This window comes from Carassius auratus, chromosome 50 (assembly GCF_003368295.1).
Source record: "Carassius auratus strain Wakin chromosome 50, ASM336829v1, whole genome shotgun sequence".
NCBI classification, from domain to species: domain Eukaryota; kingdom Metazoa; phylum Chordata; class Actinopteri; order Cypriniformes; family Cyprinidae; genus Carassius; species Carassius auratus.
The window spans coordinates 16,384,533-16,412,469 of NC_039292.1; the positions used below are offsets into that span (position 1 = coordinate 16,384,533).

At 39.7% G+C, this 27,937-nt stretch overlaps 2 protein-coding genes across 3 annotated transcripts in view; one reads left to right on the forward strand and one right to left on the reverse strand.

The window, feature by feature from the left end:
• On the forward strand, positions 1-20,738 carry znf276 (zinc finger protein 276). Its single transcript, XM_026239443.1, has 11 exons — positions 1-374; positions 11,912-12,182; positions 15,810-15,856; positions 15,931-16,287; positions 17,392-17,473; positions 17,591-17,674; positions 17,896-17,991; positions 18,413-18,488; positions 18,566-18,683; positions 18,931-19,030; positions 19,109-20,738. The coding sequence occupies exons 1-11, from the start codon at positions 278-280 to the stop codon at positions 19,392-19,394; spliced, it is 1,614 nt and encodes a 537-aa protein (XP_026095228.1). The 5' UTR covers positions 1-277; the 3' UTR covers positions 19,395-20,738.
• The window catches only part of fanca (FA complementation group A), a 21,580-nt gene continuing 14,118 nt past the window's right edge, over positions 20,476-27,937 (reverse strand). For both annotated transcript variants that reach the window (XM_026239442.1, XM_026239441.1), the window contains 21 exons: positions 27,302-27,420; positions 26,736-26,806; positions 26,439-26,538; positions 26,193-26,359; positions 26,025-26,118; positions 25,766-25,939; positions 25,621-25,694; positions 25,347-25,475; positions 25,203-25,272; positions 22,917-23,074; positions 22,739-22,847; positions 22,605-22,664; positions 22,406-22,510; positions 22,203-22,318; positions 21,980-22,115; positions 21,740-21,802; positions 21,554-21,656; positions 21,396-21,471; positions 21,176-21,314; positions 21,018-21,101; positions 20,476-20,608 (listed from right to left, as the gene is read on the reverse strand). In XM_026239442.1, the coding sequence (XP_026095227.1) occupies positions 20,546-20,608; positions 21,018-21,101; positions 21,176-21,314; positions 21,396-21,471; positions 21,554-21,656; positions 21,740-21,802; positions 21,980-22,115; positions 22,203-22,318; positions 22,406-22,510; positions 22,605-22,664; positions 22,739-22,847; positions 22,917-23,074; positions 25,203-25,272; positions 25,347-25,475; positions 25,621-25,694; positions 25,766-25,939; positions 26,025-26,118; positions 26,193-26,359; positions 26,439-26,538; positions 26,736-26,806; positions 27,302-27,420 (2,210 nt within the window). In that variant the 3' untranslated portion in view covers positions 20,476-20,545. The remainder of the gene's footprint in view (positions 20,609-21,017; positions 21,102-21,175; positions 21,315-21,395; positions 21,472-21,553; positions 21,657-21,739; positions 21,803-21,979; positions 22,116-22,202; positions 22,319-22,405; positions 22,511-22,604; positions 22,665-22,738; positions 22,848-22,916; positions 23,075-25,202; positions 25,273-25,346; positions 25,476-25,620; positions 25,695-25,765; positions 25,940-26,024; positions 26,119-26,192; positions 26,360-26,438; positions 26,539-26,735; positions 26,807-27,301; positions 27,421-27,937) is intronic.

The window sequence follows — 27,937 nt, forward strand, 5'->3', positions numbered from 1 at the left end:
AGCGGTGCTGCGTCTGCTCTCGCGCACCGACGTCACATCCGCTACTCCTGTTGACAACAGGACGCTTCCGGTCGTGTAATGCACCGTCGTGTTCTCATGAAATATTTGATTATATATAAATATTTGTTTTTGTGCATTTATAAGTGAAATTATTCGGAAAACACTCTAAGTAAGTCCCGCCTGCAGAGCGCGCTCGGTGAGGCGCTGATGAATTGACTGACGCGTGTGAATTATAATCAGTTCAGATATTGATGAAGTAGTGTATTGATCAGAGAAGATGATGAAGAGAGCGGCGCGACACGCGCGGAGGGGCAGAGCGGGCAAGCGAGCCTGTAACCGAGCGAGGACGGACGAGCACACGGCGGCGGACACCGGTGAGAGGACACACTGACTGCGGCTCCGGTGCTCGAGACCGGGCTGACTCGGGTCATCCTGAGAGCTTATGCTGTACACACATGAGCCCGGGGCAACTGGCATAAAGTTGGCTTGACGTTGGACGTTGGATATTCGCAAATCTAGGGACCGTCTCTAAAGTTACACGAGAAACTACTATACACTTCTCTAACGTCAATAGCATGCAAGGAGAATGACTAACAGTCACGAAAACAACTTTTAACTGTTCATCCAGGTGTCAACTATAATGCACACCTTTTATATTTTTTGATAATTATTAAAATAAACTGTAAATCATGTGGAAAACAATTGCTACTTTTCATTACCGAATGGACTTAAATACAAATTGAAAGCTCAATAACATTTGAACAGAATGATTCACTTTCATAAAACATACTGTAAAGTGTTCATCTAGGTGTCAGCTACAATGCACACCTTTTATATTTTTCATAATTATTCAAATAGACTGTAAATCATGTGTAAAATATTGTTATTTTTCATTACCAAATGGGCTCAAATGTAAAATATGCCATAATTTGAACCTCAATAGAATTTGAACAGAATGACTCACATTCATAAAACATACTGTAAAGTGTTCATCTAGGTGTCAACTATAATCCACACCATTCAGATTTTTCATAACTATTCAAATAAACTGTTAATCATATGTAAAATATTGCTATTTTTCATTACCGAATGGGCTCAAATGTAAAATATGCCATAATTTGAACCTCAATAGAATTTGAACAGAATGACTCACATTCATAAAACATACTGTAAAGTGTTTAACTAGGTGTCAACTATAATGCACACCATTCAGATTTTTCATAATTATTCAAATAAACTGTTAATCGTATGTAAAATATTGCTATTTTTCATTACCGAATGGGCTCAAATGTAAAATATGCCATAATTTGAAGCTCAATAGAATTTGAACAGAATGACTCACATTCATAAAACATACTGTAAAGTGTTTATCTAGGTGTCAGCTATAATGCACACCTTTTATATTTTTCATAATTATTCAAATAGACTGTAAATCATATGTAAAATATTGCTTCTTTTCATTACCGAATGGGCTTAAATACAAATTTAAAGCTCAATAAAAAGTGAACAGGATGACTCACTTTCATAAAACATACTGTTGTCACGGTTCATGAATTCACTCTCTCTCTCTCGTCTAACGTGTTGTTAGGTGTGTGTCTGCAAACAATTCTGATTTCTGATTATGTCAGCAAAGAACACACTGGACCAAAAAATCCTTAAGTCCCACCCTACTAATGTGGAAGAGACACTTCCACCATATGTAGAAGATATGGAGAGCAGCAGCAACATCAAGACTATATGTGGCAAATCTCCCTTCACACAGTTATTCAATAGTGTTCTGGAGAAGACCAAGTGCACACAACCAGGAAGTGGGGAAAAAAATGAATTCTACTGCCCAGGGATCATCAATGTTCTCATGAGCACATACATGGGCATTTTCCCTCTTTGGAGTGGCATACAGCTTGCAGACCTGAGTAGACACTCTAAAGAGAGTATTAAAGAAATAAAAACACGGGAAACAAATTGCCATGTAGAACAGTGGTTCTCAATCGTCAAGAATCACATACTACAAAGAAAGAGGTTCCTGCGGCCTGCAGATTTCATCTCAAAGATGTACAACTCTCTGCAAGGAAGGTACAAACAGCATCAGATGATGTATAATATTGATAGCCTGTCTCAAGATGCACCTTCAAAGCAAAAGACAATTGATCAGCAAGAGGAGCAATGGGCCAAAAGATCTGAAAGACCTGCAAAACATCGTTCCAAGTATTTTGATCCACCAGAAGCTGTGCCACAACCAAAAAAACGCAGGACAAAACAAACATCTGAGGATCATTCAGAGGACATGTCAGCCCAGGTATTTTGCAATTCTCTATTAAGTCATTGTTTACATTAACTCAAACTACCTTTGATATTATATTTAAATATCTATTTGCAGATCCAAGCTCTGTGGTCCAAGAAAGCATGTGAGATTGTCATTGCTGTAACACAGTCAAATGACAAAAAAAGGTCTTATATCTTGCATCATTCAGAGCTGAAAACACTCCAGCCACATAAATGGCTGGTGGGGGAGGTAAGAAATGAAAATGTAAAAAAAACATACTTTGTATAATGCTTTGGTCTTAAGACTACTAAAAAAATGTTCTGTAAAGATAAATTAATGAATAAAATTAAAATAAACACTAGATGAGGGAACTATGATTTATGTTTGATCTTCTGTTCTTAGACAATCCAATGCTATTTTCAAGTGTTGGTGAACAACAGCGAACAGGGAAATAAAATTTACATACTTGCCTTAAGAGCGTGCATATCATGAATGCTGGGTCTCATTTGTTTTTCTGAGAATCTACTGAACCTACTGGTAACTTGTTTGCCACGTAGCAATAAAAAAATATACAAAAAACCTTGATTATTCTGGTTAGTCACATTGTACTGCTATTATTTTGAACAAGACTGTATGTGTGTGTGTGTGTGTGTGTGTGTGTGTGTGTGTATATATAATATTACTAATCAATTTGAAAAGATTATATATTTTATTATTTTCTTTTTTTTTTCAGATCGAATGTCATCAATGCAAGAGGTGGTTCCATGTGACATGCATTCAAATGACAGAGGGCCAGTTTAACAGGGCTCGAAAGAGTGATTGGAAGTGCTGCCTATGCAAATAATTAAAAAATCCTGTGTAAATAATGTATTACAGTTGTTTTATGTAAAAGTTAAGGTATTTGTGTGAGTCTAGGGACTGGGGATGTTCCTGGGAAATATGAAAATATTGAAAAGATAATAATTGAACAATAAAAATGATGGAAGTATCATTGTTGTCATCATTGATGTTTCTTTCATTGTTGTTTAAAGAATACATCTGAAATATATTAATTGTACATTTTCAGCTGAAATTCTATTGAGTTTTCAATTTGTGTTTGAGCCTATTCGGTAATGAAAAGTAGCAATATTTTACACATGATTTAAAACTAATTGAATACTTGTGAAAAATTTGAATTGGTTATGCATTATAGTAGACACCTAGATGAACACTTTACAGTATGTTTTATGAAAGTGAATCATCCTTTTCAAATTCTATTGAGCTTTAAATTTGTCTTTAAGTCCATTCAGTAGTGAAAAATAGCAATATTTTACACACAATTTACAGTCTAGTTGAATAATTATGAAAAATATAAAAGGTGTGCATTATAGCTGACACCTAGATGAACACTTTACAGTATGTTTTATGAATGTGAGTCATTCTGTTCAAATTCTATTGAGCTTTAAATTTGTATTTAAGCCCATTCGGTAATGAAAGTTACAGTAGCAATATTTGACATATGATTTAAAGTTTATTTGAATAATTATGAAAAATATAAAAGGTGTGCATTATAGCTGACACCTAGATGAACACTTTACAGTATGTTTTATGAAAGTGAGTCATTCTGTTCAATTTTTATTGAGCTTTAAATTTCTATTTAAGCCCATTCGGTTATGAAAAGTAGCAATATTTTACACATGATTTACAGTCTATTTGAATAATTATGAAAAATATAAAAGGTGTGCATTATAGCTGACACCTAGATGAACACTTTACAGTATGTTTTTATGAAAGTGAGTCATTCTGTTCAATTTTTATTGAGCTTTAAATTTCTATTTAAGCCCATTCGGTTATGAAAAGTAGCAATATTTTACACATGATTTAAAGTTTATTTGAATAATTATGAAAAATATAAAAGGTGTGCATTATAGCTGACACCTAGATGAACACTTTACAGTATGTTTTATGAAAGTGAGTCATTCTGTTCAATTTTTATTGAGCTTTAAATTTCTATTTAAGCCCATTCGGTTATGAAAAGTAGCAATATTTTACACATGATTTACAGTCTATTTGAATAATTATGAAAAATATAAAAGGTGTGCATTATAGCTGACACCTAGATGAACACTTTACAGTATGTTTTTATGAAAGTGAGTCATTCGGTTCAAATTCTATTGAGCTTTAAATTATGGCATATTTTACATATGAGCCCATTCGGTAATGAAAAATAGCAATATTTTACACATGATTTACAGTCTATTTGAATAATTATGAAAAATATAAAAGGTGTGCATTATAGCTGACACCTAGATAAACACTTTACAGTATGTTTTATGAAAGGGAGTCATTCTGTTCAATTTTTATTGAGCTTTAAATTTGTATTTAAGCCCATTCGGTAATGAAAAGTAGTAATATTTTACACATAATTTACAGTCTATTTGAATAATTATGAAAAATATAAAAGGTGTGCATTATAGCTGACACCTAGATGAACACTTTACAGTATGTTTTATGAATGTGAGTCATTCTGTTCAATTTTTATTGAGCTTTAAATTTGTATTTAAGCCCATTCGGTAATGAAAAGTAGCAATATTTTACATATAATTTACAGTCTATTTGAATAATTATGAAAAATATAAAAGGTGTGCATTATAGCTGACACCTAGATAAACACTTTACAGTATTTTTTATGAATGTGAGTCATTCTGTTCAAATTCTATTGAGGTTCAAATTATGGCATATTTTACATTTGAGCCCATTCGGTAATGAAAAATAGCAATATTTTACATATGATTAACAGTTTATTTGAATAATTATGAAAAATCTGAATGGTGTGGCTTATAGTTGACACCTAAATGAACACCTTACAGTATGTTTTATGAATGTGAGTCATTCTGTTCAAATTCTATTGAGCTTTAAATTATGGCATATTTTACATTTGAGCCCATTCGGTAATGAAAAATAGCAATATTTTACATATGATTAACAGTTTATTTGAATAATTATGAAAAATCTGAATGGTGTGGCTTATAGTTGACACCTAAATGAACACCTTACAGTATGTTTTATGAATGTGAGTCATTCTGTTCAAATTCTATTGAGCTTTAAATTATGGCATATTTTACATTTGAGCCCATTCGGTAATGAAAAATAACAATATTTTACAAATGATTTACAGTCTATTTGAATAATTATGAAAAATATAAAAGGTGTGCATTATAGCTGACACCTAGATAAACACTTTACAGTATGTTTTATGAATGTGAGTCATTCTGTTCAAATTCTATTGAGCTTCAAATTATGGCATATTTTACATTTGAGCCCATTCGGTAATGAAAAATAGCAATTGTTTACATATGATTAACAGTTTATTTGAATAATAATGAAAAATCTGAATGGTGTGGCTTATAGTTGACACCTAAATGAACACCTTACAGTATGTTTTATGAATGTGAGTCATTCGGTTCAAATTCTATTGAGCTTTAAATTATGGCATATTTTACATTTGAGCCCATTCGGTAATGAAAAATAACAATATTTTACAAATGATTTACAGTCTATTTGAATAATTATGAAAAATATAAAAGGTGTGCATTATAGCTGACACCTAGATAAACACTTTACAGTATGTTTTATGAATGTGAGTCATTCTGTTCAAATTCTATTGAGCTTCAAATTATGGCATATTTTACATTTGAGCCCATTCGGTAATGAAAAATAGCAATTGTTTACATATGATTAACAGTTTATTTGAATAATTATGAAAAATCTGAATGGTGTGGCTTATAGTTGACACCTAAATGAACACCTTACAGTATGTTTTATGAATGTGAGTCATTCTGTTCAAATTCTATTGAGCTTCAAGTTATGGCATATTTTACATTTGAGCCCATTCGGTAATGAAAAATAACAATATTTTACAAATGATTTACAGTCTATTTGAATAATTATGAAAAATATAAAAGGTGTGCATTATAGCTGACACCTAGATAAACACTTTACAGTATGTTTTATGAATGTGAGTCATTCTGTTCAAATTCTATTGAGCTTCAAATTATGGCATATTTTACATTTGAGCCCATTCGGTAATGAAAAATAGCAATTGTTTACATATGATTAACAGTTTATTTGAATAATTATGAAAAAATCTGAATGGTGTGGCTTATAGTTGACACCTAAATGAACACTTTACAGTATGTTTTATGAATGTGAGTCATTCTGTTCAAATTCTATTGAGCTTCAAGTTATGGCATATTTTACATTTGAGCCCATTCGGTAATGAAAAATAACAATATTTTACAAATGATTTACAGTCTATTTGAATAATTATGAAAAATATAAAAGGTGTGCATTATAGCTGACACCTAGATAAACACTTTACAGTATGTTTTATGAATGTGAGTCATTCTGTTCAAATTCTATTGAGCTTCAAATTATGGCATATTTTACATTTGAGCCCATTCGGTAATGAAAAATAGCAATTGTTTACATATGATTAACAGTTTATTTGAATAATTATGAAAAATCTGAATGGTGTGGCTTATAGTTGACACCTAAATGAACACCTTACAGTATGTTTTATGAATGTGAGTCATTCTGTTCAAATTCTATTGAGCTTTAAATTTGTATTTAAGTCCATTCGGTAATAAAAAGTAGTAATATTTTACACATAATTTACAGTCTATTTGAATAATTATGAAAAATATAAAAGGTGTGCATTATAGCTGACACCTAGATAAACACTTTACAGTATGTTTTATGAATGTGAGTCATTCTGTTCAAATTCTATTGAGCTTTAAATTTGTATTTAAGTCCATTCGGTAATAAAAAGTAGTAATATTTTACACATAATTTACAGTCTATTTGAATAATTATGAAAAATATAAAAGGTGTGCATTATAGCTGACACCTAGATGAACACTTTACAGTATGTTTTATGAATGTGAGTCATTCTGTTCAATTTTTATTGAGCTTTAAATTTGTATTTAAGCCCATTCGGTAATGAAAAGTAGCAATATTTTACACATAATTTACAGTCTATTTGAATAATAATGAAAAATATAAAAGGTGTGCATTATAGCTGACACCTAGATAAACACTTTACAGTATGGTTTATGAATGTGAGTCATTCCGTTCAAATTCTATTGAGCTTCAAATTATGGCATATTTTACATTTGAGCCCATTCGGTAATGAAAAATAGCAAAATTTTACATACGATTAACAGTTTATTTGAATAATTATGAAAAATCTGAATGGTGTGGCTTATAGTTGACACCTAAATGAACACCTTACAGTATGTTTTATGAATGTGAGTCATTCTGTTCAAATTCTATTGAGCTTTAAATTATGGCATATTTTACATTTGAGCCCATTCGGTAATGAAAAATAGCAATATTTTACATATGATTAACAGTTTATTTGAATAATTATGAAAAATCTGAATGGTGTGGATTATAGTTGACACCTAGTTGAACACTTTACAGTATGTTTTATGAATGTGAGTCATTCTGTTCAAATTCTATTGAGCTTCAAGTTATGGCATATTTTACATTTGAGCCCATTTGGTAATGAAAAATAACAATATTTTACACATGATTTACAGTCTATTTGAATAATTATGATAAATATAAAAGGTGTGCATTATAGCTGACACCTAGATGAACACTTTACAGTATGTTTTATGAAAGTGAGTCATCCTGTTCAATTTTTATTGAGCTTTAAATTTGTATTTAAGCCCATTCGGTAATGAAAAGTAGCAATATTTTACACATGATTTACAGTCTATTTGAATAATTATGAAAAATATAAAAGGTGTGCATTATAGCTGACACCTAGATGAACACTTTACAGTATGTTTTATGAAAGTGAGTCATCCTGCTCAATTTTTATTGAGCTTTAAATTTGTATTTAAGCCCATTCGGTAATGAAAAGTAGCAATATTTTACACATAATTTACAGTCTATTTGAATAATTATGAAAAATATAAAAGGTGTGCATTATAGCTGACACCTAGATGAACACTTTACAGTATGTTTTATGAATGTGAGTCATTCTGTTCAATTTTTATTGAGCTTTAAATTTGTATTTAAGCCCATTCGGTAATGAAAAGTAGCAATATTTTACACATAATTTAAAGTCTATTTGAATAATAATGAAAAATATAAAAGATGTGCATTATAGCTGACACCTAGATAAACACTTTACAGTATGGTTTATGAATGTGAGTCATTCCGTTCAAATTCTATTGAGCTTCAAATTATGGCATATTTTACATTTGAGCCCATTCGGTAATGAAAAATAGCAATATTTTACATATGATTAACAGTTTATTTGAATAATTATGAAAAATCTGAATGGTGTGGCTTATAGTTGACACCTAAATGAACACCTTACAGTATGTTTTATGAATGTGAGTCATTCTGTTCAAATTCTATTGAGCTTTAAATTATGGCATATTTTACATTTGAGCCCATTCGGTAATGAAAAATAGCAATATTTTACATATGATTAACAGTTTATTTGAATAATTATGAAAAATCTGAATGGTGTGGCTTATAGTTGACACCTAAATGAACACCTTACAGTATGTTTTATGAATGTGAGTCATTCTGTTCAAATTCTATTGAGCTTTAAATTATGGCATATTTTACATTTGAGCCCATTCGGTAATGAAAAATAGCAATATTTTACATATGATTAACAGTTTATTTGAATAATTATGAAAAATCTGAATGGTGTGGCTTATAGTTGACACCTAAATGAACACCTTACAGTATGTTTTATGAATGTGAGTCATTCTGTTCAAATTCTATTGAGCTTTAAATTATGGCATATTTTACATTTGAGCCCATTCGGTAATGAAAAATAGCAATATTTTACATATGATTAACAGTTTATTTGAATAATTATGAAAAATATAAAAGATGTGCATTATAGCTGACACCTAGATAAACACTTTACAGTATGGTTTATGAATGTGAGTCATTCCGTTCAAATTCTATTGAGCTTCAAATTATGGCATATTTTACATTTGAGCCCATTCGGTAATGAAAAATAGCAATATTTTACATATGATTAACAGTTTATTTGAATAATTATGAAAAATCTGAATGGTGTGGCTTATAGTTGACACCTAAATGAACACCTTACAGTATGTTTTATGAATGTGAGTCATTCTGTTCAAATTCTATTGAGCTTTAAATTATGGCATATTTTACATTTGAGCCCATTCGGTAATGAAAAATAGCAATATTTTACATATGATTAACAGTTTATTTGAATAATTATGAAAAATCTGAATGGTGTGGATTATAGTTGACACCTAGTTGAACACTTTACAGTATGTTTTATGAATGTGAGTCATTCTGTTCAAATTCTATTGAGCTTCAAGTTATGGCATATTTTACATTTGAGCCCATTTGGTAATGAAAAATAACAATATTTTACACATGATTTACAGTCTATTTGAATAATTATGAAAAATATAAAAGGTGTGCATTGTAGCTGACACCTAGATGAACACTTTACAGTATGTTTTATGAAAGTGAATCATTCTGTTCAAATGTTATTGAGCTTTCAATTTGTATTTAAGTCCATTCGGTAATGAAAAGTAGCAATTGTTTTCCACATGATTTACAGTTTATTTTAATAATTATCAAAAAATATAAAAGGTGTGCATTATAGTTGACACCTGGATGAACAGTTAAAAGTTGTTTTCGTGACTGTTAGTCATTCTCCTTGCATGCTATTGACGTTAGAGAAGTGTATAGTAGTTTCTCGTGTAACTTTAGAGACGGTCCCTAGATTTGCGAATATCCAACGTCCAACGTCAAGCCAACTTTATGCCAGTCCCGGGGCACAGGTCTTATCAGCGGTTCATTCTCAGTGCACATTTAAGGGTGTCTGTTTTAAACTCTCTAGTCTTACTTTCACTCCACATCGCTGTCATCATCTGATACAATGAGATAAACACTCTATTCTGTTTACTGCTGTACACACACACACACATTCTCTTCACCCACGTTCATTGATCCACCACACACCGTTAGAGAAGTTATTAGCTAGTTAAGTTGGCTGGAGAAAGCCAAACATACTGTCACACTATTTAAACCACATATTATTCTTCTGAGACCCATTTTTAATTGTACTCTATCTCCTCCTAGGGATTAAATTACATTTACATTTATTCATTTTAATCATTTAGCAGACGCTAAAAAACAACAAAAAGAGCAATGATATATAAGTGCTGTAACAAGTCTCAGATAGGTTAACACAGTACACCTAGCATGGGATTTTAAATAATATAATAAATAAAAAGAAAACAGATAGAATGCTAAATGCTAAAATGCTACAATAATAAATAATAATAACAATAATAATAAATGCTACAACCCAGACAGCAACATAGTGTTGGCCCAGATCCGGCACACATCTGGCCCGCGTGAAACCCATGTGGGCCGGATCTGTTTGGGAAGCACCACTCGGCAGAGACCTTGGACCTGAGCTGTATTTTGTTGCTTTGTCTTTTCTAACTGACCGGCCCGAGGTGCATTCACCGGTGCTTGAACAGACATAGAGCAAAATCATATCAAAATACATGATATCATCGAAAACAGTCATTCATGACTCAGAAATAGATGGGATGTGGATTCGCGCAGTGATGTGACCGCATTGTGGTTTCTTTAATATGAATCCATCGATAAAGAGCAAATCACTCATTGTTCATATGCTGTGGTGGAAACTGTATTTTTAACCGAGTTATTATTACTAGCTTTACCAGAGTGGTGCTCTCTTCTCCCAATGCCCCATCAGCATGCTTGAGTTCTTCTGAAGTGTTCAGAGCAGCCCATGTGTGAAACAGGAAATACAATCTTAGCTTTTTACACATCCAAGCTTCTAAGATTATTTGCATTAAATACTTAGAAACACATCTAGGGAACATAGTTGGATACCTTAAATGGACACACATGTTGAACATGCATTATGATTGGATGAGATAGAAACATTTTGGTAAAAATATTGAGTCAAGGGATTTTCCCGGGGTGACTGTATGACTGTTGACCTTCTTGCAGTCTTCAGAGGCCTTTGTCTCATACCCTTGCTGATCTAGAAAGTTGCCATGTGATATGACAACAATCCTCTGCTGTTACAGTTACGTTAATGTTAATCAAACAAATCAAAGGGGACGATCAGCAAACATTTCATTTTGGGTGAACTATCTGTTTAAGGCTTGCCACCGTTCTGGTGTGTGTTTCCCAGAATCAACTATGGTCACGTTACCAACAGCTCACACCAGCACAGCTCTTACAGTGCGGTGTCACACTGTCAATAATACCTGAATTATTTTAGTATTCTCTCTTAGTAAGTCTTTGAAATTCTGTTCGTTTTAATAACACAAACAAATATAACATACTGTTGTTCTCATAAACAAATGTTGTATTATGTGTAGCATTTAAATTAAAAACCTAAATTTAACCTCCAAGAAATCTTTTATTGCTCATCGACATCGACTAGGCAGTTATTGCTCAATTTGTTTTCTGCGATTTCACAATGCCTTCTGTCAGTAAAAGTGCTCCACTTGAATTGGCTCATGACATCAGGATGGTCGATCACCCTTGCGGCTTTCCAGTGGTTAAATGTTGACCTTTGACCTCCCTCTGCTCTCACAGGCCGAATGAGCACTGGATTCTGTCGACTCTGTCATGGGAAGTTTTCCACGCGGCGGCTGCGGCAGGCGTTTGCGCAGCTGCAAGGCGAGTCCTGCGCCGTGTACCCACTCTTCTGCACAGACTTCCAGCAGCTCTTAGGAATCCCCATGAACAGAGACCCCAGTCTGTCCCAATTCATCTGCAACAACTGCCATGCTCAGTTCTACAAGTGCCACAGCATCCTGCTGGACTTCAGGAACCGAGTCAACCTGACGCCCGTCTCCAGAGACAGGTGAGCAACACTTCCTCATGACGTAGTCATGTTTCACCCTGAAATCCAATTAAATAAATATGAAATATAACTACAAACAAGGGCATGTTAAAATAATAAAAATACAGTTTAATAAAGCAGCGCAAGGCACATGACAGATCGTAAAAACCAGTGATGTAAACAAACAGTGCAGATAAAATGATTATTAGTGCAAAAGAGCTCATTCAGTTTGTTTAAAGTGTCAAAAAGCTCAGAAAGCAGTTCTTTATTTAAACTGACTGAAGAGGTAGTTGAATGAGGTAGTGAGCAGACCAATGCTGCACAAAGTGTCTGGTGCAGGTCACAGTTTGTTAGTGGGAGGGGGGAGTGAAATGAGCAGGAGGGGAGGGGTCAGAGTTCAGAGGTGCCTGGGGCTAGAAGAGGGGGGAAAGGGGGTGTGGAGGGAGTTCAGCTTCCTGACAGCCTGATGGATGAAGCTGTCCTTCAGTCTGCTGGTCCTGGCCTGGAGACTCCGCAGTGTCCTCCCTGATGGCAGCACACTGACTCTACTCCAACGGTCACAGACGTCTCCTTCCTTAATGAGCTAAATTACATTCATGCTCGCTTCATCAGCGACAGCAAGGAGACGGACACCAAGATCACACCCTCAACAGACCACTAACCCTTCAAACTCACCTCCACAGATGTCTACACTGCAGTGAGTTGGATCAACACACGTACAATATTGTTCAAAATAATAGCAGTACAATGTGACTAACCAGAATAATCAAGGTTTTTCGTATATTTTTTTATTGCTACGTGGCAAACAAGTTACCAGTAGGTTCAGTAGATTCTCAGAAAACAAATGAGACCCAGCATTCATGATATGCACGCTCTTAAGGCTGTGCAATTGGGCAATTAGTTGAAAGGGGTGTGTTCAAAAAAATAGCAGTGTGGCATTCAATCACTGAGGTCATCAATTTTGTGAAGAAACAGGTGTGAATCAGGTGGCCCCTATTTAAGGATGAAGCCAACACTTGTTGAACATGCATTTGAAAGCTGAGGAAAATGGGTCGTTCAAGACATTGTTCAGAAGAACAGCGTACTTTGATTAAAAAGTTGATTAGAGAGGGGAAAACCTATAAAGAGGTGCAAAAAATGATAGGCTGTTCAGCTAAAATGATCTCCAATGCCTTAAAATGGAGAGCAAAACCAGAGAGACATGGAAGAAAACGGAAGACAACCATCAAAATGGATAGAAGAATAACCAGAATGGCAAAGGCTCAGCCAATGATCACCTCCAGGATGATCAAAGACAGTCTGGAGTTACCTGTAAGTACTGTGACAGTTAGAAGACGTCTGTGTGAAGCTAATCTATTTTCAAGAATCCCCCGCAAAGTCCCTCTGTTAAAAAAAAGGCATGTGCAGAAGAGGTTACAATTTGCCAAAGAACACATCAACTGGCCTAAAGAGAAATGGAGGAACATTTTGTGGACTGATGAGAGTAAAATTGTTCTTTTTGGGTCCAAGGGCCACAGGCAGTTTGTGAGACGACCCCCAAACTCTGAATTCAAGCCACAGTACACAGTGAAGACAGTGAAGCATGGAGGTGCAAGCATCATGATATGGGCATGTTTCTCCTACTATGGTGTTGGGCCTATTTATCGCATACCAGGGATCATGGATCAGTTTGCATATGTTAAAATACTTGAAGAGGTCATGTTGCCCTATGCTGAAGAGGACATGCCCTTGAAATGGTTGTTTCAACAAGACAATGACCCAAAACACACTAGTAAACGGGCAAAGTCTTGGTTCCAAACCACAAAATTAATGTTATGGAGTGGCCAGCCCAATCTCCAGACCTTAATCCAATTGAGAACTTGTGGGGTGATATCAAAAATGCTGTTTCTGAAGCAAAACCAAGAAATGTGAATGAATTGTGGAATGTTGTTAAAGAATCATGGAGTGGAATAACAGCTGAGAGGTGCCACAAGTTGGTTGACTCCATGCCACACAGATGTCAAGCAGTTTTAAAAAACTGTGGTCATACAACTAAATATTAGTTTAGTGATTCACAGGATTGCTAAATCCCAGAAAAAAAAATGTTTGTACAAAATAGTTTTGAGTTTGTACAGTCAAAGGTAGACACTGCTATTTTTTTGAACACACCCCTTTCAACTAATTGCCCAATTGCACAGCCTTAAGAGCGTGCATATCATGAATGCTGGGTCTCATTTGTTTTCTGAGAATCTACTGAACCTACTGGTAACTTGTTTGCCACGTAGCAATAAAAAATATACTAAAAACCTTGATTATTCTGGTTAGTCACATTGTACTGCTATTATTTTGAACAATACTGTAAGGCTGCTGGCCTGGACGGCATTCCTGGATGTGTGCTTAGGGCATGTGCCCATGCCGAAACACTCCCCCCCAATGTGCCCGGATGTGTACTGCCCCATAGCACTCACACCTATCATTATATCACACCTAGCTATCTTTGGGGATGCAATATGCACGATGCTACAGTCTGTACTCACACACCTTGACAATGACAACACATGTACGGATTTGTTTTTGTTGACTTCAGCTCAGCATTTAAAACTCTGTCATTCCCTCCAAGCGGACCACAAAACTTGGAGAACTGGACATTAACACCTTCCTCTGCAACTGGATTATGGACTTCCTTACCAACAGACCTCAGCATATTAGGTCAGGCCACACCACCATCAGACTCAACACTGGCGTACCACAGGGCTGTGTGCTGAGCCCATTCCTTTACACCCTTTACACAACCACCATCTCGAAGGACCTGTCCTGGACTACAAACACCTTCAGCCTGGTCAAAAAAACAGCTGTCTTCGGCCATCCTGGTGAAATTTTACCGGTGTGCGATTAAGAGCATCCTGACCAGTTGCATCACAGTCTGGTATGGGAACTGCTCAGTGGCTGACCGCAAAGCACTGCAGAGGGTGGTGAAAACTGCCCAACGCATCACAGGGACACCACTTCCTGCTATTGAGGACATCCAGAGGAAATGCTGTCTACGTCGAGCATTCTTAAGGACTCATTTTTCCCTACAGCTGTTTCCTTACTGAGTTCTGCCCTCTGCCCGTAAGCTCCTCTCTGGGTGGTGAAACAAAGACCAGAGTGTTGTTTTCCTGTCTTGGAAAGTCTGTGTTGGTGTATTTGTGGGAACACACTCTTTAAGTCTGCGTGGTTGAAATCCCCAGCTAAGATTAGAAGAACGTCAGGGTGGGCTGTCTGCTGCTCACTGATGTGATGTTACAGTTCATTTAGGGCCTCACTCCTGTTGTTGAAGCTGGGAGGGATGTAAACTCAAGACTATATGCACGATTAAAGACAGGTAGACGCGATGAAGACTTACAAACACTGTGACTCACAAGACTAAAACCACAAAAACATCATTGATTTTGACCGGAGAGAGAGAAGCTGCCGCGGGCCGCCATCTTGGATGATCATTCAAAAACTCCACGATGTAAACAATAACACAGAATTACTAGGTGGAAAAAATACTACAGATTTAATGGTCCTGAAAATACACTACTTTTTTTCTTCTTTTGATTATGGGGTGAAATATGAGCTGTTCATGTCATTAACCCAGCCCTCACCTGTGAGACCGTAGTTTAACAATCATGTTGTCTCCCACAGGAACAGCACTGAATGCTCGTCGTCACAGGAAGACATCACTTTATTCCGTGAGGACATGTTCGTAGATGTGTGTTCGTTTTGGCTGTGTGTGTTCTTGTCTTATTTGTCTGGTCTTTGGTAGGGTCACACATCACATCAGACAGACGGTGTCTGCACGGTCTGGTGTCATGGGCTCACAGTCACGCGGAGGACTGCCATTCCTGCCCCGACCTGCAGGAGGTGCTGGAGGGCCAGTGTCGAGGGGCCCTGAAGGTGGTGTGGAGATGTGTGGACGGTCACACTTATGTGATGGACACCAACGGCGCTCAGGCCAGATCAAACGCTGGACCGGAAACCACTAAAACTCAATGTGATGACAGAGAAAAGGCAAACAAAGAGGACCACCAATCAGCATCGAGAACTAACAGCAACCACACGGCGAGATCAGGTGAAGCTGCTGCACCTCAGAATCACAGCAGTGATGCAGACCGAACACAAGGTGAGGTCACAAGAAACACAGCAAAAATCAAATGTCATCTGGACAAAAAAATGAATGCGAGCAGACTTATGGACTGGTTACTGGTGTAAATCAGTCTGATGAATTTATTTTCTGTAATCTTATACACCACGTTTTGAATTATTTATATATATATATATATATATATATATATATATATATATATATATATATATATATATATATATATATATATATATATATAAATTAAATGCTACTTTATTTCACCAAGAATAATTTAATTGATCAGGAATAAGTAATTGGTTAGTTTACTAATGACGTTCTCACTTCACTTTAATTAGATAGCACTTCACACAATCTGTTTCTTCTCTTAAGAAACAAAGTGAACAGAGACATTGATAGTTTGCAAAAAAGTTCACAAAATACAGATAAACCCAGTGAATTGGAAAATACATTTGTACAAGGTTTTCTTCATCCACCTAGATGAGGATAAGCAGTTTCACTATCGGTCCCATTTGACAACTTTTACAAACATCAAAACAGATTAACATCTTATATTTAGAGGTTGTAAGTTCAATAATTAAGTGTTGTGTTTTATCAGAATTCAGTAGATGGAAGCTGAAAGCCATGATAGTGTTAATACAATCTGTTAACTTTAAAAATGTGTTTGTATCATTGGCATGATGATGAAAACAAATTCCATGTTTCCTGATCAGTAAAGGAAAAAAGCAGAGTACCTAACACTGAGCCTTGTGGAACACCATGCTTAACATTTAATTGATATGAGATTAATATACATTTTTACTGGTCATAAAAATTTAACCTAAACAGTGCTTATGTCAGCTGACAAGTGCCAATGCAGTTCTCCAGCCCATGCAAGAGAATGTTATGATCTTTTTCCAAAGGCAGTACTACGCTTCAATTGTTTGTAACCCTGCAGTCCTGTCAGTCAGTTTATTAAGATAAGGTTCTCAAAAGACCTTGTAATTGAACTGGCAAGCAGCAGTGTGCAATGAACACAACAACCTCCCAGAGATTATGTTGCTAGTCCAAAACCTTTTTCAGTATTTCTTTAGGTTGCATTGCAGTATCTTCTTCATGTAACGAGTGTCGTTCATATTTCAGACATGCACACCTGTGAGGAAGCCACTTCAGTAGCACCACTGCTGATGGACGGAGATGATGTGGACAGCGATCTCTCAGACAAGTAGTTCATACACATTCAACTCCCAGATTCCCATTAACAATGCAAGAAAAACCCATAAGCTCTGTTAGTGAAGCAGATGATGACACTGTGAGTCACATCAGTGTTTCATGTTTTCAGAAACGTGTTGAGTGATGAAGAGTGTGAGGACAGGAGGAAGAGTGGTTCATCTGAAGACAGCTCAGATCTGAACACTGACAAGCGGTAAAATAAACAAGCTTAGATTTTTCTAAAGTTCAGCCATCGAAGTAGCTCCGTAACACAACTGAATACCTAAAATTTACTGAACTTAAAAATCATGCAGGGTCACGATAACAGAATTAACTTGTGTGCACAAGACAGGTTTAATGTATTCATGCATTTCTGTTTCTGAAGAAAGCCAGCAGATTTATCAGGAAGAATTAAAAGATCTTGCATTCTTTCAGTTGTTCAAAGAGAAAAGAGACCAAGACACTGGAACCCAAAGCCAGGAGGAAACCTGGACCCAAGCCTGGCTGGAAGAACAACATCAAGGCAGAGCGGTGAAATTACCTTTGATATCATTTTCATACCTCTGTCTGAATACTCAATCCTGATGTGCTGGAGGGTGTGCATTAAAACAGTTTAATCGGCTGGTTCAATCACTGCTCTATATTCAGCTTTCAACTTTCTCTAATCAATAATTGGCGCCTATTTTTGTCTGCGTGCATGTTAAGAAATGAGTGCAGTCACACCAGAAGCAGCACTGATAGGTTCAGCACACGTCTCTTCATGCTTTGCTTCGGCTCACACAAACTCTCAATCAAAATGACCATCCTACTCAACTCTTTCTTTACAGATTCACACTATAACATTGTTAAAATGCTTTTGTCACCAGAAGAGCACTTTTAAGCAGAATTCAAATGATTCCCATGAACCGATCAAGCGTGAAGATCTCATGTTGAGTGTTTGTGTGTCCTGTAGAGAGGAGCTGCCCACCATCTACAAGTGTCCTCACCAGGGCTGTACAGCGGTCTACAGAGGAGCCGACGGCATGAAGGTGCTGACCTCACACACACACACACACACACACCGACTGACGCTCCGAGGTCACTCACTGAATGTGTCCCACCTCAGAAACACATCAAGGAGCATCACGAGGAGGTGCGGGAGAGACCGTGTCCACATCCAGGCTGCAACAAGGTCTTCATGATCGACAGATACCTGCAGAGACACGTCAAACTCATCCACACAGGTAGAGTTCTTCACCCCACAGCCGTGCTCACCGAGGGGACAACCGTTACCCTACACTCGTGTTTAACCTTCTTTAGGTTCCCTCGTTATAGTGGACCCCACTTTGAGCCAATTCCCCGTCTATAGACAATACTTACTGATGTTTGCATTTGTGATTTCTGAGCACATGTCGTCATTTCCTGGAGCATAATATCATTAAGACAGACCCTCTGACCTCCAGCTGTGATGTAGTGTGTTTGTGTTCGCAGAGGTGAGGAACTACATCTGTGACGAGTGTGGCCAGACGTTCAAGCAGAGGAAGCATCTGTCAGTGCATCAGATGCGTCACTCCGGAGCCAAGCCGCTGCAGTGAGTATGAGCCAGCGTTCGGGGTCAGAGCTGTGCCCCAGAGCTGCGCCCTCACTCCTCTGTGTGTGTGTGTTTCAGGTGTGAGGTGTGCGGCTTCCAGTGCCGTCAGCGGGCCTCGCTCAAGTATCACATGACCAAGCACAAGGCGGAGGCGGACCTGGAGTTTGCTTGTGTGATCTGTGGCAAACGCTTCGAGAAGGCACACAATCTGAACGTGCACATGTCTATGGTGCATCCTCTCCTGCAGGGCGGCAGCGGTTCAGTTCCTCCAGACGCGTCCGCCAGCAGCCCCCCGGCAGCTCAACACGACATCAGCTGTGTGCTGGACAGTCTTCAGCCCAAACTCACTGACCGCACCGTATAGACCCGCGTCTGACGCTGCTCTGAGGAGACAGACACGTACAGGAAGTGCAGTCTCACTGAGAAACGTTTCTGTCTCTCTTCCTAAGGCTAGTGAGGGGCTTTTCTAAGGATCTGAGTTTGAAACACAGGTCACAGACTGCTACGGCCAGAGTACTATTTCATCCTCACAAGCTGCATGAAAAAGAGGAAGTTACAGAGAGCCATGACAGGCTGAAATCTGAAAGTGTGACATCTGTAGTGAGCAGCCAATCACAGCAAACACACAGAGCAACACCCTCACGAGAGAGAGATAGAGAGGCATCAGTTTAAACGTTTAGCAGGATGGGGAAAACACTGCTAGCAGAAGAAAACATCTGACTATATAAAGCACTGAAGCATTTCTAGTTCTCCGAGCGCTTGAGAAGAAAACACACAGCCATTTTACAAGCTTTTATATATTCTAAAGTTTTTATTCATATCTAAAAGTTGAAAGTTAGAAAGAGATTTCCTTGTTTAACACAATAAAGATATAAAATTCATATAAGAAGTAGTAATTATTAGCGGTGTGATTATCTGCAGTCATTTGGAGCAGGAACCAGGGTCTCCTAGGGTCTGTAAAGTCTAGTTTAGTGATCACAGTTAAGGCCATTAAAAGTCTTCAGGGGTAAGAGAAGGTCTTACATTTGGGGACTAAAGAAAGAGCAGAACTGTGATACGGCTGACTGAAGAAACATGAGTGCTGCGGTCCCCGGGACGTCCCGAAAGCTCCTCCTTCACCAGAAAACCAGCCTGTTTTTACACTGCAGAGAAATGTGAACCGCTGGATCCACAAGATGATTACAGATCCATTATAAAAATCTAAACAACTAAGAGCGTAAAATGTGTTATCTAATATAATTGATTGATATGTTTAATAGTTTTGACTTAAAAATGGTTTAAAGGGTGAAATGTGAAGTGAATCATTTTCTCAGTCTCTGTGGAAGCCTGTATCTGAACTGATAATGGGTCTGACGGTGTAAGTGTAGACGTGTCCCGCTCATATCCTGCAGATGATGGGTCTGCTCTAGAGTCATGACACACTCGGACAGAGGTGTTGCTTCATGCTTTATTCTCCTGCTCAGAGCCTGTGTTAATCATGTGACTGATCCCGTGCTGACGATGTCTGACGGCGTCTCATGTGAAGCTGCCGAGCGCCGTGGAGATCTCTGGATCCAGCTGCTCATATTCAGACCGCAGCTACAGGAAACACATCACAGACACACACTCACTGGCAGCTAACAGCACAAACACTTCTGTTCTCATCAAACTATGTCTGTGTTTGGATCTGTACATAATAAATACATCTAGTTTTGTGTGTTCAAAGCTCTCCAAGCTGTTTGTTTACTGCCTCAACACAAAAAAAAGCCCCTATCTGTATGTGTGCAAATCTCTAATATACTCTTTAAAAACTGAAATGTTTATGTGCAAGGCGCTTTTGGACATGGATGAGATCATGAGACATGTCAGAAACCTTTCCCCAAAAGGAAAAGGCTTTCTCTTTAGTGACATTATTAGAAACGCGACACATTTGAGCTGAAATTCCAGCATATGATCTTCTGTTCTGGTGTGTGTGTGTGTGTGTGTGTGTGTGTGTGTGTGTGTGTACCTGCCGCCTCTGGCCGAGCGTCAGACAGTCCGGGGAGCTCAGTGAGATGCTGCTCATCAGGATGTGGCGGGCCTCCAGCAGGACCTGAGCACAGATGACAGACGTGAGCGTGCAGACGAGTGAGTGTGAGCAGAAGAGACGTCACACACTGATCTGACCTGCTGCTGCGGGGCGTCCGAGGGCCGAGCGTCCAGGAACAGTCTGCTGAGCTCCCTGTAGGACACGGCCGCGCTGTAGAGGAAGCCGGGAGATCGGCTCGCCCCCGACAGGACCTCAGACTCCACGCCCCTGAGGATGCTGGGAAGGGAGCACAGCAAACCCACCATCAGCACAAGAAAACACCAATGTCTGGACTACGACTGAAGAGTTTCCTCTCACCTGTAAAAGGCAAACGGCATCAGTCTGAGTGTCTGCGGTGACATCACACGAGACAGGAAGTGGGACAGCACGTGATCTAGAAGAGAAGAAACATCACGCCTGTGACGTCACGTCTGCAGTATCATACGAACACATGGGAACAGCGTCACGCATCACACCTGATCCAGACCGATCAAACAGCAGCAGCCAATCAGAATCATCCATCAGATGAGTGAGGAGACACACGCACACGTCTCTGACGCGCTCCAAACACGGCGCGGCCTGAACACACACACATCATCATCATCATCAGAAACGCTCCTGACTCTGTGTGTGTGTGTGTGTGTGTGTGTGCTGTGGGATACCTGCTGATTCAGGTGAGCAGAGATCAGCTCCGTTACACTGGAGACAAACAAGAAGAGCAGGACCTACAGAAGACCAACAGCGTCAGACCACAGACACACACTCCTGCGCTGTTTGCTGACTGTGGCTTTAGGCCTGGTCTACAATGGTGAACTGACTGTGAGATGCTTCAGTTTTTAATGATGACTATGAGTGACATGTGCAGCTCAATGTTAAACAGTCAGCAGTGACGTCCAGCGAACCTGTCTGTGTGTGTGGAGCAGCTGTGTGACGAGTCTTCTGACCTCCTCCGTCTCACAGTCTGACCTCCTCAGAGACGCGTGCAGACACGCAGCCAGCAGCCAGGACGGAGCCGCCGGCACAGGTGACACGCCCGCCCTGCACACACACACACACACACACACACGTGATGCAGACCCAGCCGGAGCGCTGTGATGTGACCGGAGCAGCTGTTGTGTGCTTCACCGTCTGCTCCAGCTGTGGCTGTCCTCCAGCATCTGCAGCTGTTCTGGCAGAGCGTCCCGTCCCGTCAAACGCCTCCACAGTGAGCTCACGGCGGCCGACAGACGCGTCCACCAGCGCTGCGTGACACACACACACACAGAGAGTCACACACACAGAGGCTCAGCTCTGACACACAGCTGCGGTGCGGAGGACAGGTGTTTTACCGCAGCAGACAGCAGCAGCAGTGGACACTCGGTGTGGAACAGAGACAGACACAGGTTCACTGCTTCATCCGGACGATCACAGCTCACACTGCCACTCACCACCGCCTGAAACACACACACACTCACACTCACTCACACTTGTTCTGCAACCATTATCTGAGCACCGTCGTTGCCCTTTGACCTTAGATACGTTACATACTTTGAGGAAGTGAGCCGTGAGCTGGGAAGACAGAAGAGCCGCAGGACCACACGCCCTCCTCTGAGACACAAAACACACATTACTCCCAGTCACATGACCCATCACATGTGTACCGCTGAGCTGATGATGGGGACCTGAACGTGGCTGATGTGGTGGATCATTCGATGGCAGTCCAGAGTTCTCCTTCCTGTTGTGTCGGTTCTGACGGTCAGCAGCATCACCGGAGGAACCAGCACGAGAACCCTGACGGACACACACAACCGTCATCACATCAGCTGACCCGAGCGCTGCACACGGATGACCTGCTCGTACCGACTGACGTCCTGAAGCGTCTGCTGATCGCTCAGCTCCTGTCCAATGCTGTCGGGGTCAGGGGTCACGGAGAACCTGCTGTCAAACACGTCCCAGAGGAAGTGACCCGTCTCATCTGATGAGTTCTGTCCAGTAACCGCCACTTCATACAACAGTGTCTGCAGAGAGACCAGAGTCAGTAAACATGACAGAAACACAAGAACACACTCGCACACGTGTCGGAGCGAGAAACAGTCATGTGACGTCACACTGAGCAGTCACTGATCACATTTAACACGGATTACATATTCAGATGGACCTAGATTTTTAGAATATTTTAAAATGCTCATAATAGAATAGCAGTCATCACTCAACATAATGCACGACTCTATAATCTGTATAGCATGTGTCTAAGACTCTAATACAATTATGAAGTAATAATTTTATGGCAAATAAATATTTCAGTGAGTAAAACTGGCTGTGTCTATAGTAGGCTGTTATGGACTACACAGCATTTTTATATTATTTTTAAATAATTGTTTTAATGATGATTATTTTAAATTATTGTACCTGGATCAGCACTATACTCTTGTAATAAAGTAGCGGTGGCAGCAGACATATTTTGAGTATCAGTTCTGGTTGAAAAGAAGCGATCTAATCCTGTTTACATGAAATAAGCTGCTCCCGAGCAGGTTTAAGCTAACGGACCTGTTGCTATGACAGCAGCTCCGGGATGAGCTTCGAAGAACCAAACGATCCAAGATCACGCCAAATCATCAACAATCAAATCCAGCTAATTGAGTTAGTGACGTACGAAGAACAGGCCCCTGCTTGTGATTCCAGCAAACCCATCGTTCCATCACAATTTCACCATCAAGTTAGGCACATCAACCATAACTCCTTCAAAAACAGCTAGAAGCCTTGGAGTTATGATTGATGATCAGCTGACTTTCTCAGACCACATTGATAAAACTGTCCGATCCTGCAGATTTGCTTTATTCAACATCAAGAAGATCAAGCCCTTTCTTTGGGATCATGCTGCACAACTCCTTGTTCAAGCTCTTGTTCTGTGGCTGGACTATTGCAATGCCCTCTTAGCAGGTCTTCCAGCCAATTCTATCAAACCTTTACAATTAATTCAGAACGCAGCAGCAAGATTCATTTTTAATGAGTCAAAAAGAATAGACGTCACACCTGGTGTTTATCAATTTGCACTGGCTTCCAATAGCTGCTCGCATAAAATTAACTACCACTGGCTCTGCACCCATTTACCTAAATTTGTTACTTCAGACTTATGTGCCTCTAGAAGCTTGCGTTCTGCAAGTGAACATCGCTTGATTGTTCATCCCAAAGAAGCACAAAGTCACTTTTACGGACTTTTAAATTAAATGTTCTTGACCTCCCCAACTCAATCCGAGCAGCTGAGTCCTTAGCCATCTACAAGTATCGGCTTAAAACACATCTCTTCCATCTTTATTTGACCCTCTAACTTTAACACTCATTATTCTAATTCTATTCTTTAAAAACATCTAACTACCTTTCTAATCTTTTTGTATTCTATTTTCTTTTCATTAATTATGCAATTGTATGTGTGTGTGTGTGTGTGTATGTGTAAAGACCTCTAACACTATCTTGCTCTATTCTTTTTTTATTCTATCTGTTTTCTTTTTATTTATTACATTATTTAGAATCCCATGCTACGTGTACTGTGTTAACCTAACTGAGACTTGTTACAGCACTTATATATCATTGCTCTTTTTGTTGTTTTTGATTGCTTCCACTGTCTTCATCTGTAAGTCGCTTTTGATAAAAGCATCTGCTAAATGAATAAATAAATGAATAATACACATCTGCTCTGATCAGGAGATGGTCGTCACTGCAGAGCACCAGATCCAGGGGGTGTGGCTGGATCCTGACCCAACTCCTTCCACCCCCAGACCCTTAACCCCCCCATCTCCACCCCCAGACCCCTAAACCCCCCCATCTCCAGCCAGGCCGCTGGATCTGGTGCTCTGCGGTGAGGGCAGAGGTGCAGTATGTACTGACAGCTAGTGGGTCAAATGGTTACTGCAGTAAACAGTTTTTGGATGGATGCCAGGCTTTAACACACACCAAAACAAAAACAGACTTTCCCACAAGGAACACACAGTTCAAAATACATTAACTGTCTGTAGTGTTGTGTTTCAGAGAAACAAGTATGTGAACTTATGTCTCCCATCCAGAAACGTATTATGGTATTTTTATGCTTTAGTACAATAAAAATAGAGCACATGTCTGGTTTGCAAGGAGAATCTAGAGAATGAGCACCTGTAAGAGCGACAGAAGGTCAGGGAGACAGCCATCTGTGAGTTCATGGGTACTTCCTGCTGTCCGTGACCTGCACACACACACACACACACGTGTTAAACGGTGTACGAGCGTGATCGTTCTGAGAGGATGAGGGGGACTCACGCTGTGTGTCGGTCCAGAACAGCAGTGATGATGCGAGCGCAGATTCGGGTGACGTCTCCGTCACATCCTCCGTCATGTTCAGACATGTGCAGATAATACTGTTCACATGCCCACTGCTCGTACTCCTGCCTGAGACAAACACAAGCGTGTCTGGAGCGAGTTCATCAGCTCCATCTCACAGAGGATCTTCAACCACTGCAGCGCTTTCAACACCAAGAGACTTCTCCTTCTCCAGTTACTAGAGTGTTTCTGAGATTAAAGGTCTGTGCTTTACCTCTCCAGGTCTGTGAGCGCGTCTCGGCTCCGCTGAACACCAAGCTCAGATGAGATCCACTCAGAGAAGGAGAGCTGAGGAGAGAGTGAGAAGCGCTCAACACCACACGTCTGTCACTGAAGCACACGAGACGCTCTGAAAGTACCTGATACTGCGGCCGTTTCTTCAGCGATCTGATCTGTGTGTTCCTCCACAGAGCCACGGCAGACTCCTGGAGCGTCCCGCTGAGACCCGACGCGTCGCTGTGCAGATCAGACTCGTGCTCCTCACTGAGGTGCGCTCGAGTCTCCGGGACGAGTCTGGCCATCACATACTGAGCCTGAGCACACACACACACACACACACGCATGAACACTGCACCCTGAGGATCAGATGAGCGACTGGAATCAACAGGGCTCTTGTACCTTCTTATAAAGCGTCTCTGGGATGAAGTGGAGTAGTTCCTCTGACTGAGCGTTGGCTCTGCACAGCCCATAAGAGAGAACGGCCACACAGAACCTGAACAGAAACACACGCGTTATCAGACGCTACAGATCCACGCAGCGTTCACATGCTGGAGGTGTGAGCCGAACCTGAGGCACAGGGTCATGTGAGAGCGTGTGGAGCAGACCAGAGCATCAGAGAGACACTGGGACACCGAGAGAGCGTCTGCAGGAGGAGGACACATGTGTGTGCAGTGATGGAGCTCCACCTGCAGCGCCGCCAGACCCAACACATGAGCCGCACTCAGAGCGCTGCCCTGCAAACACACGCATTACACACCAGCACACACACACACACACACACACACACACACACACACAGAGACACAGCAGTACCTGGTGCTGCAGCAGATCCCACAGTCTGTGTATCAGAGCCGACACGAGCCACCTGTGAGCCAGCAGGACCTTCACAAACACACCGGGCCAGGAGCCCTGCCTGAGGACAAGCAGTCATCTTAACACTCCAGTCCTGACCCACCGCTAACAACTAGCTCTGCCCACAGCAATGTTAGCAAGAATGTTCTCATACGGAGTATGGATTTACAAATGATGATTACACATTATATTGATTAGCCTTGATGATGAAGGCTGAGTCTAAACACAGTGTCTACAGAACGACGGTGACTGTCAAACCTGTTGGGGGGCTTCACTTTAGACGCGTCCAGTAAACACAGACAGAAGCTGTGTAAGATCAGACTGGTGACCTGAGAGACGTAGACAGAGTCAGACTATAAATCATCCATCATCTTTAACACAAAACATTGCCAGCCAGCCTCTTATTTCTGTTCAAGCTCTGAATGTTAGCAGATGAAGTATTTTGAATGGGTTTATCCCGACCGATCATAGTTCTGGTGTTTGGGTCAGTGACCTGGAGGACAGGAACGATGTTTACTGGCTAGAAGACAATCGCTTCATTTTCAGGTCAAAGAGCAAAGATAAGGGAACTAAAGCTGTTAGAAGATAAAGATTACACAGCAAACCGCTGCATTTACTGACTCATTCACTGCCATTTCTCTCGCCAGTTTCTTGTTAATGTGGCTCGTAATGAACCGGGAGGAACACGTAACCTTGAGTTAACCAGTGTGAGGAGATGGACTCTGTGCTTCACAAGCGAAACTAAACACCAGACCACCTGAAAACACACGGAGCTGATGAACTTGAGCAGAAATACAGGGAGCAGTAGAAATCTGAGCTCATACAGCGGCGTGTGCTGAATCAGGGGACTCCCGCTTCAGGGTGATGACATCACTTCCTGTCTCTTCATCAGCACGCTCATTCTTCAGGGTCAGAGAGATCCTGGACAGCTGAGCACAAACATCTGGCGTGACAAAACAGACAGCAGGCTTTAGAGCTAAAAAACACTTTCCTCAATAGAAAAATATATATCATAAAAATCCTTGAGGTAAATAATGTTTTGTTCCCTTTATTAGTGCCGTCAACTGATAATAATAAAACAACTAATTAAATCACAATTAATTGCTCCATATTTAAAACTGATTCAGCAATTAGGAAATAACAAAGTTATCAAACGCTAAACGCTAAATTAAACAGATGAATAATATTACAGTTGAACAGCTGATGTCACATGGACTACTGTAACGATCAGATTTAACTATTCTTTTAGGGTCAGAAAGCTCTTGGATTTCATCAAAAATATCTTATTTTGAGTTCTGAAGATAAACGAGGGTCTTACAGGTTTGGAAGGACATGAGGGTGAGTCATTAATGACCATTTTCATTTTTGGGTGAACTATTCCTATAAAACTGTACATGTAAGTATTTGTTATATCTGAGTCCCATTCAAGAAGAAGTGTTTTCAGTTCAGTCCCGGTCTCC

Coding starts and splice junctions, on each gene's coding strand:
- znf276 (XM_026239443.1), top strand. CDS start 278: ATGATGAAGAGAGCGGCGCGACACGCGCGGAGGGGCAGAGCGGGCAAG. Junction 15,857..15,930: donor GGAAGACATCACTTTATTCC/GTGAGGACATGT, acceptor GGTCTTTGGTAG/GGTCACACATCACATCAGAC. Junction 17,474..17,590: donor GACAGCGATCTCTCAGACAA/GTAGTTCATACA, acceptor TCATGTTTTCAG/AAACGTGTTGAGTGATGAAG.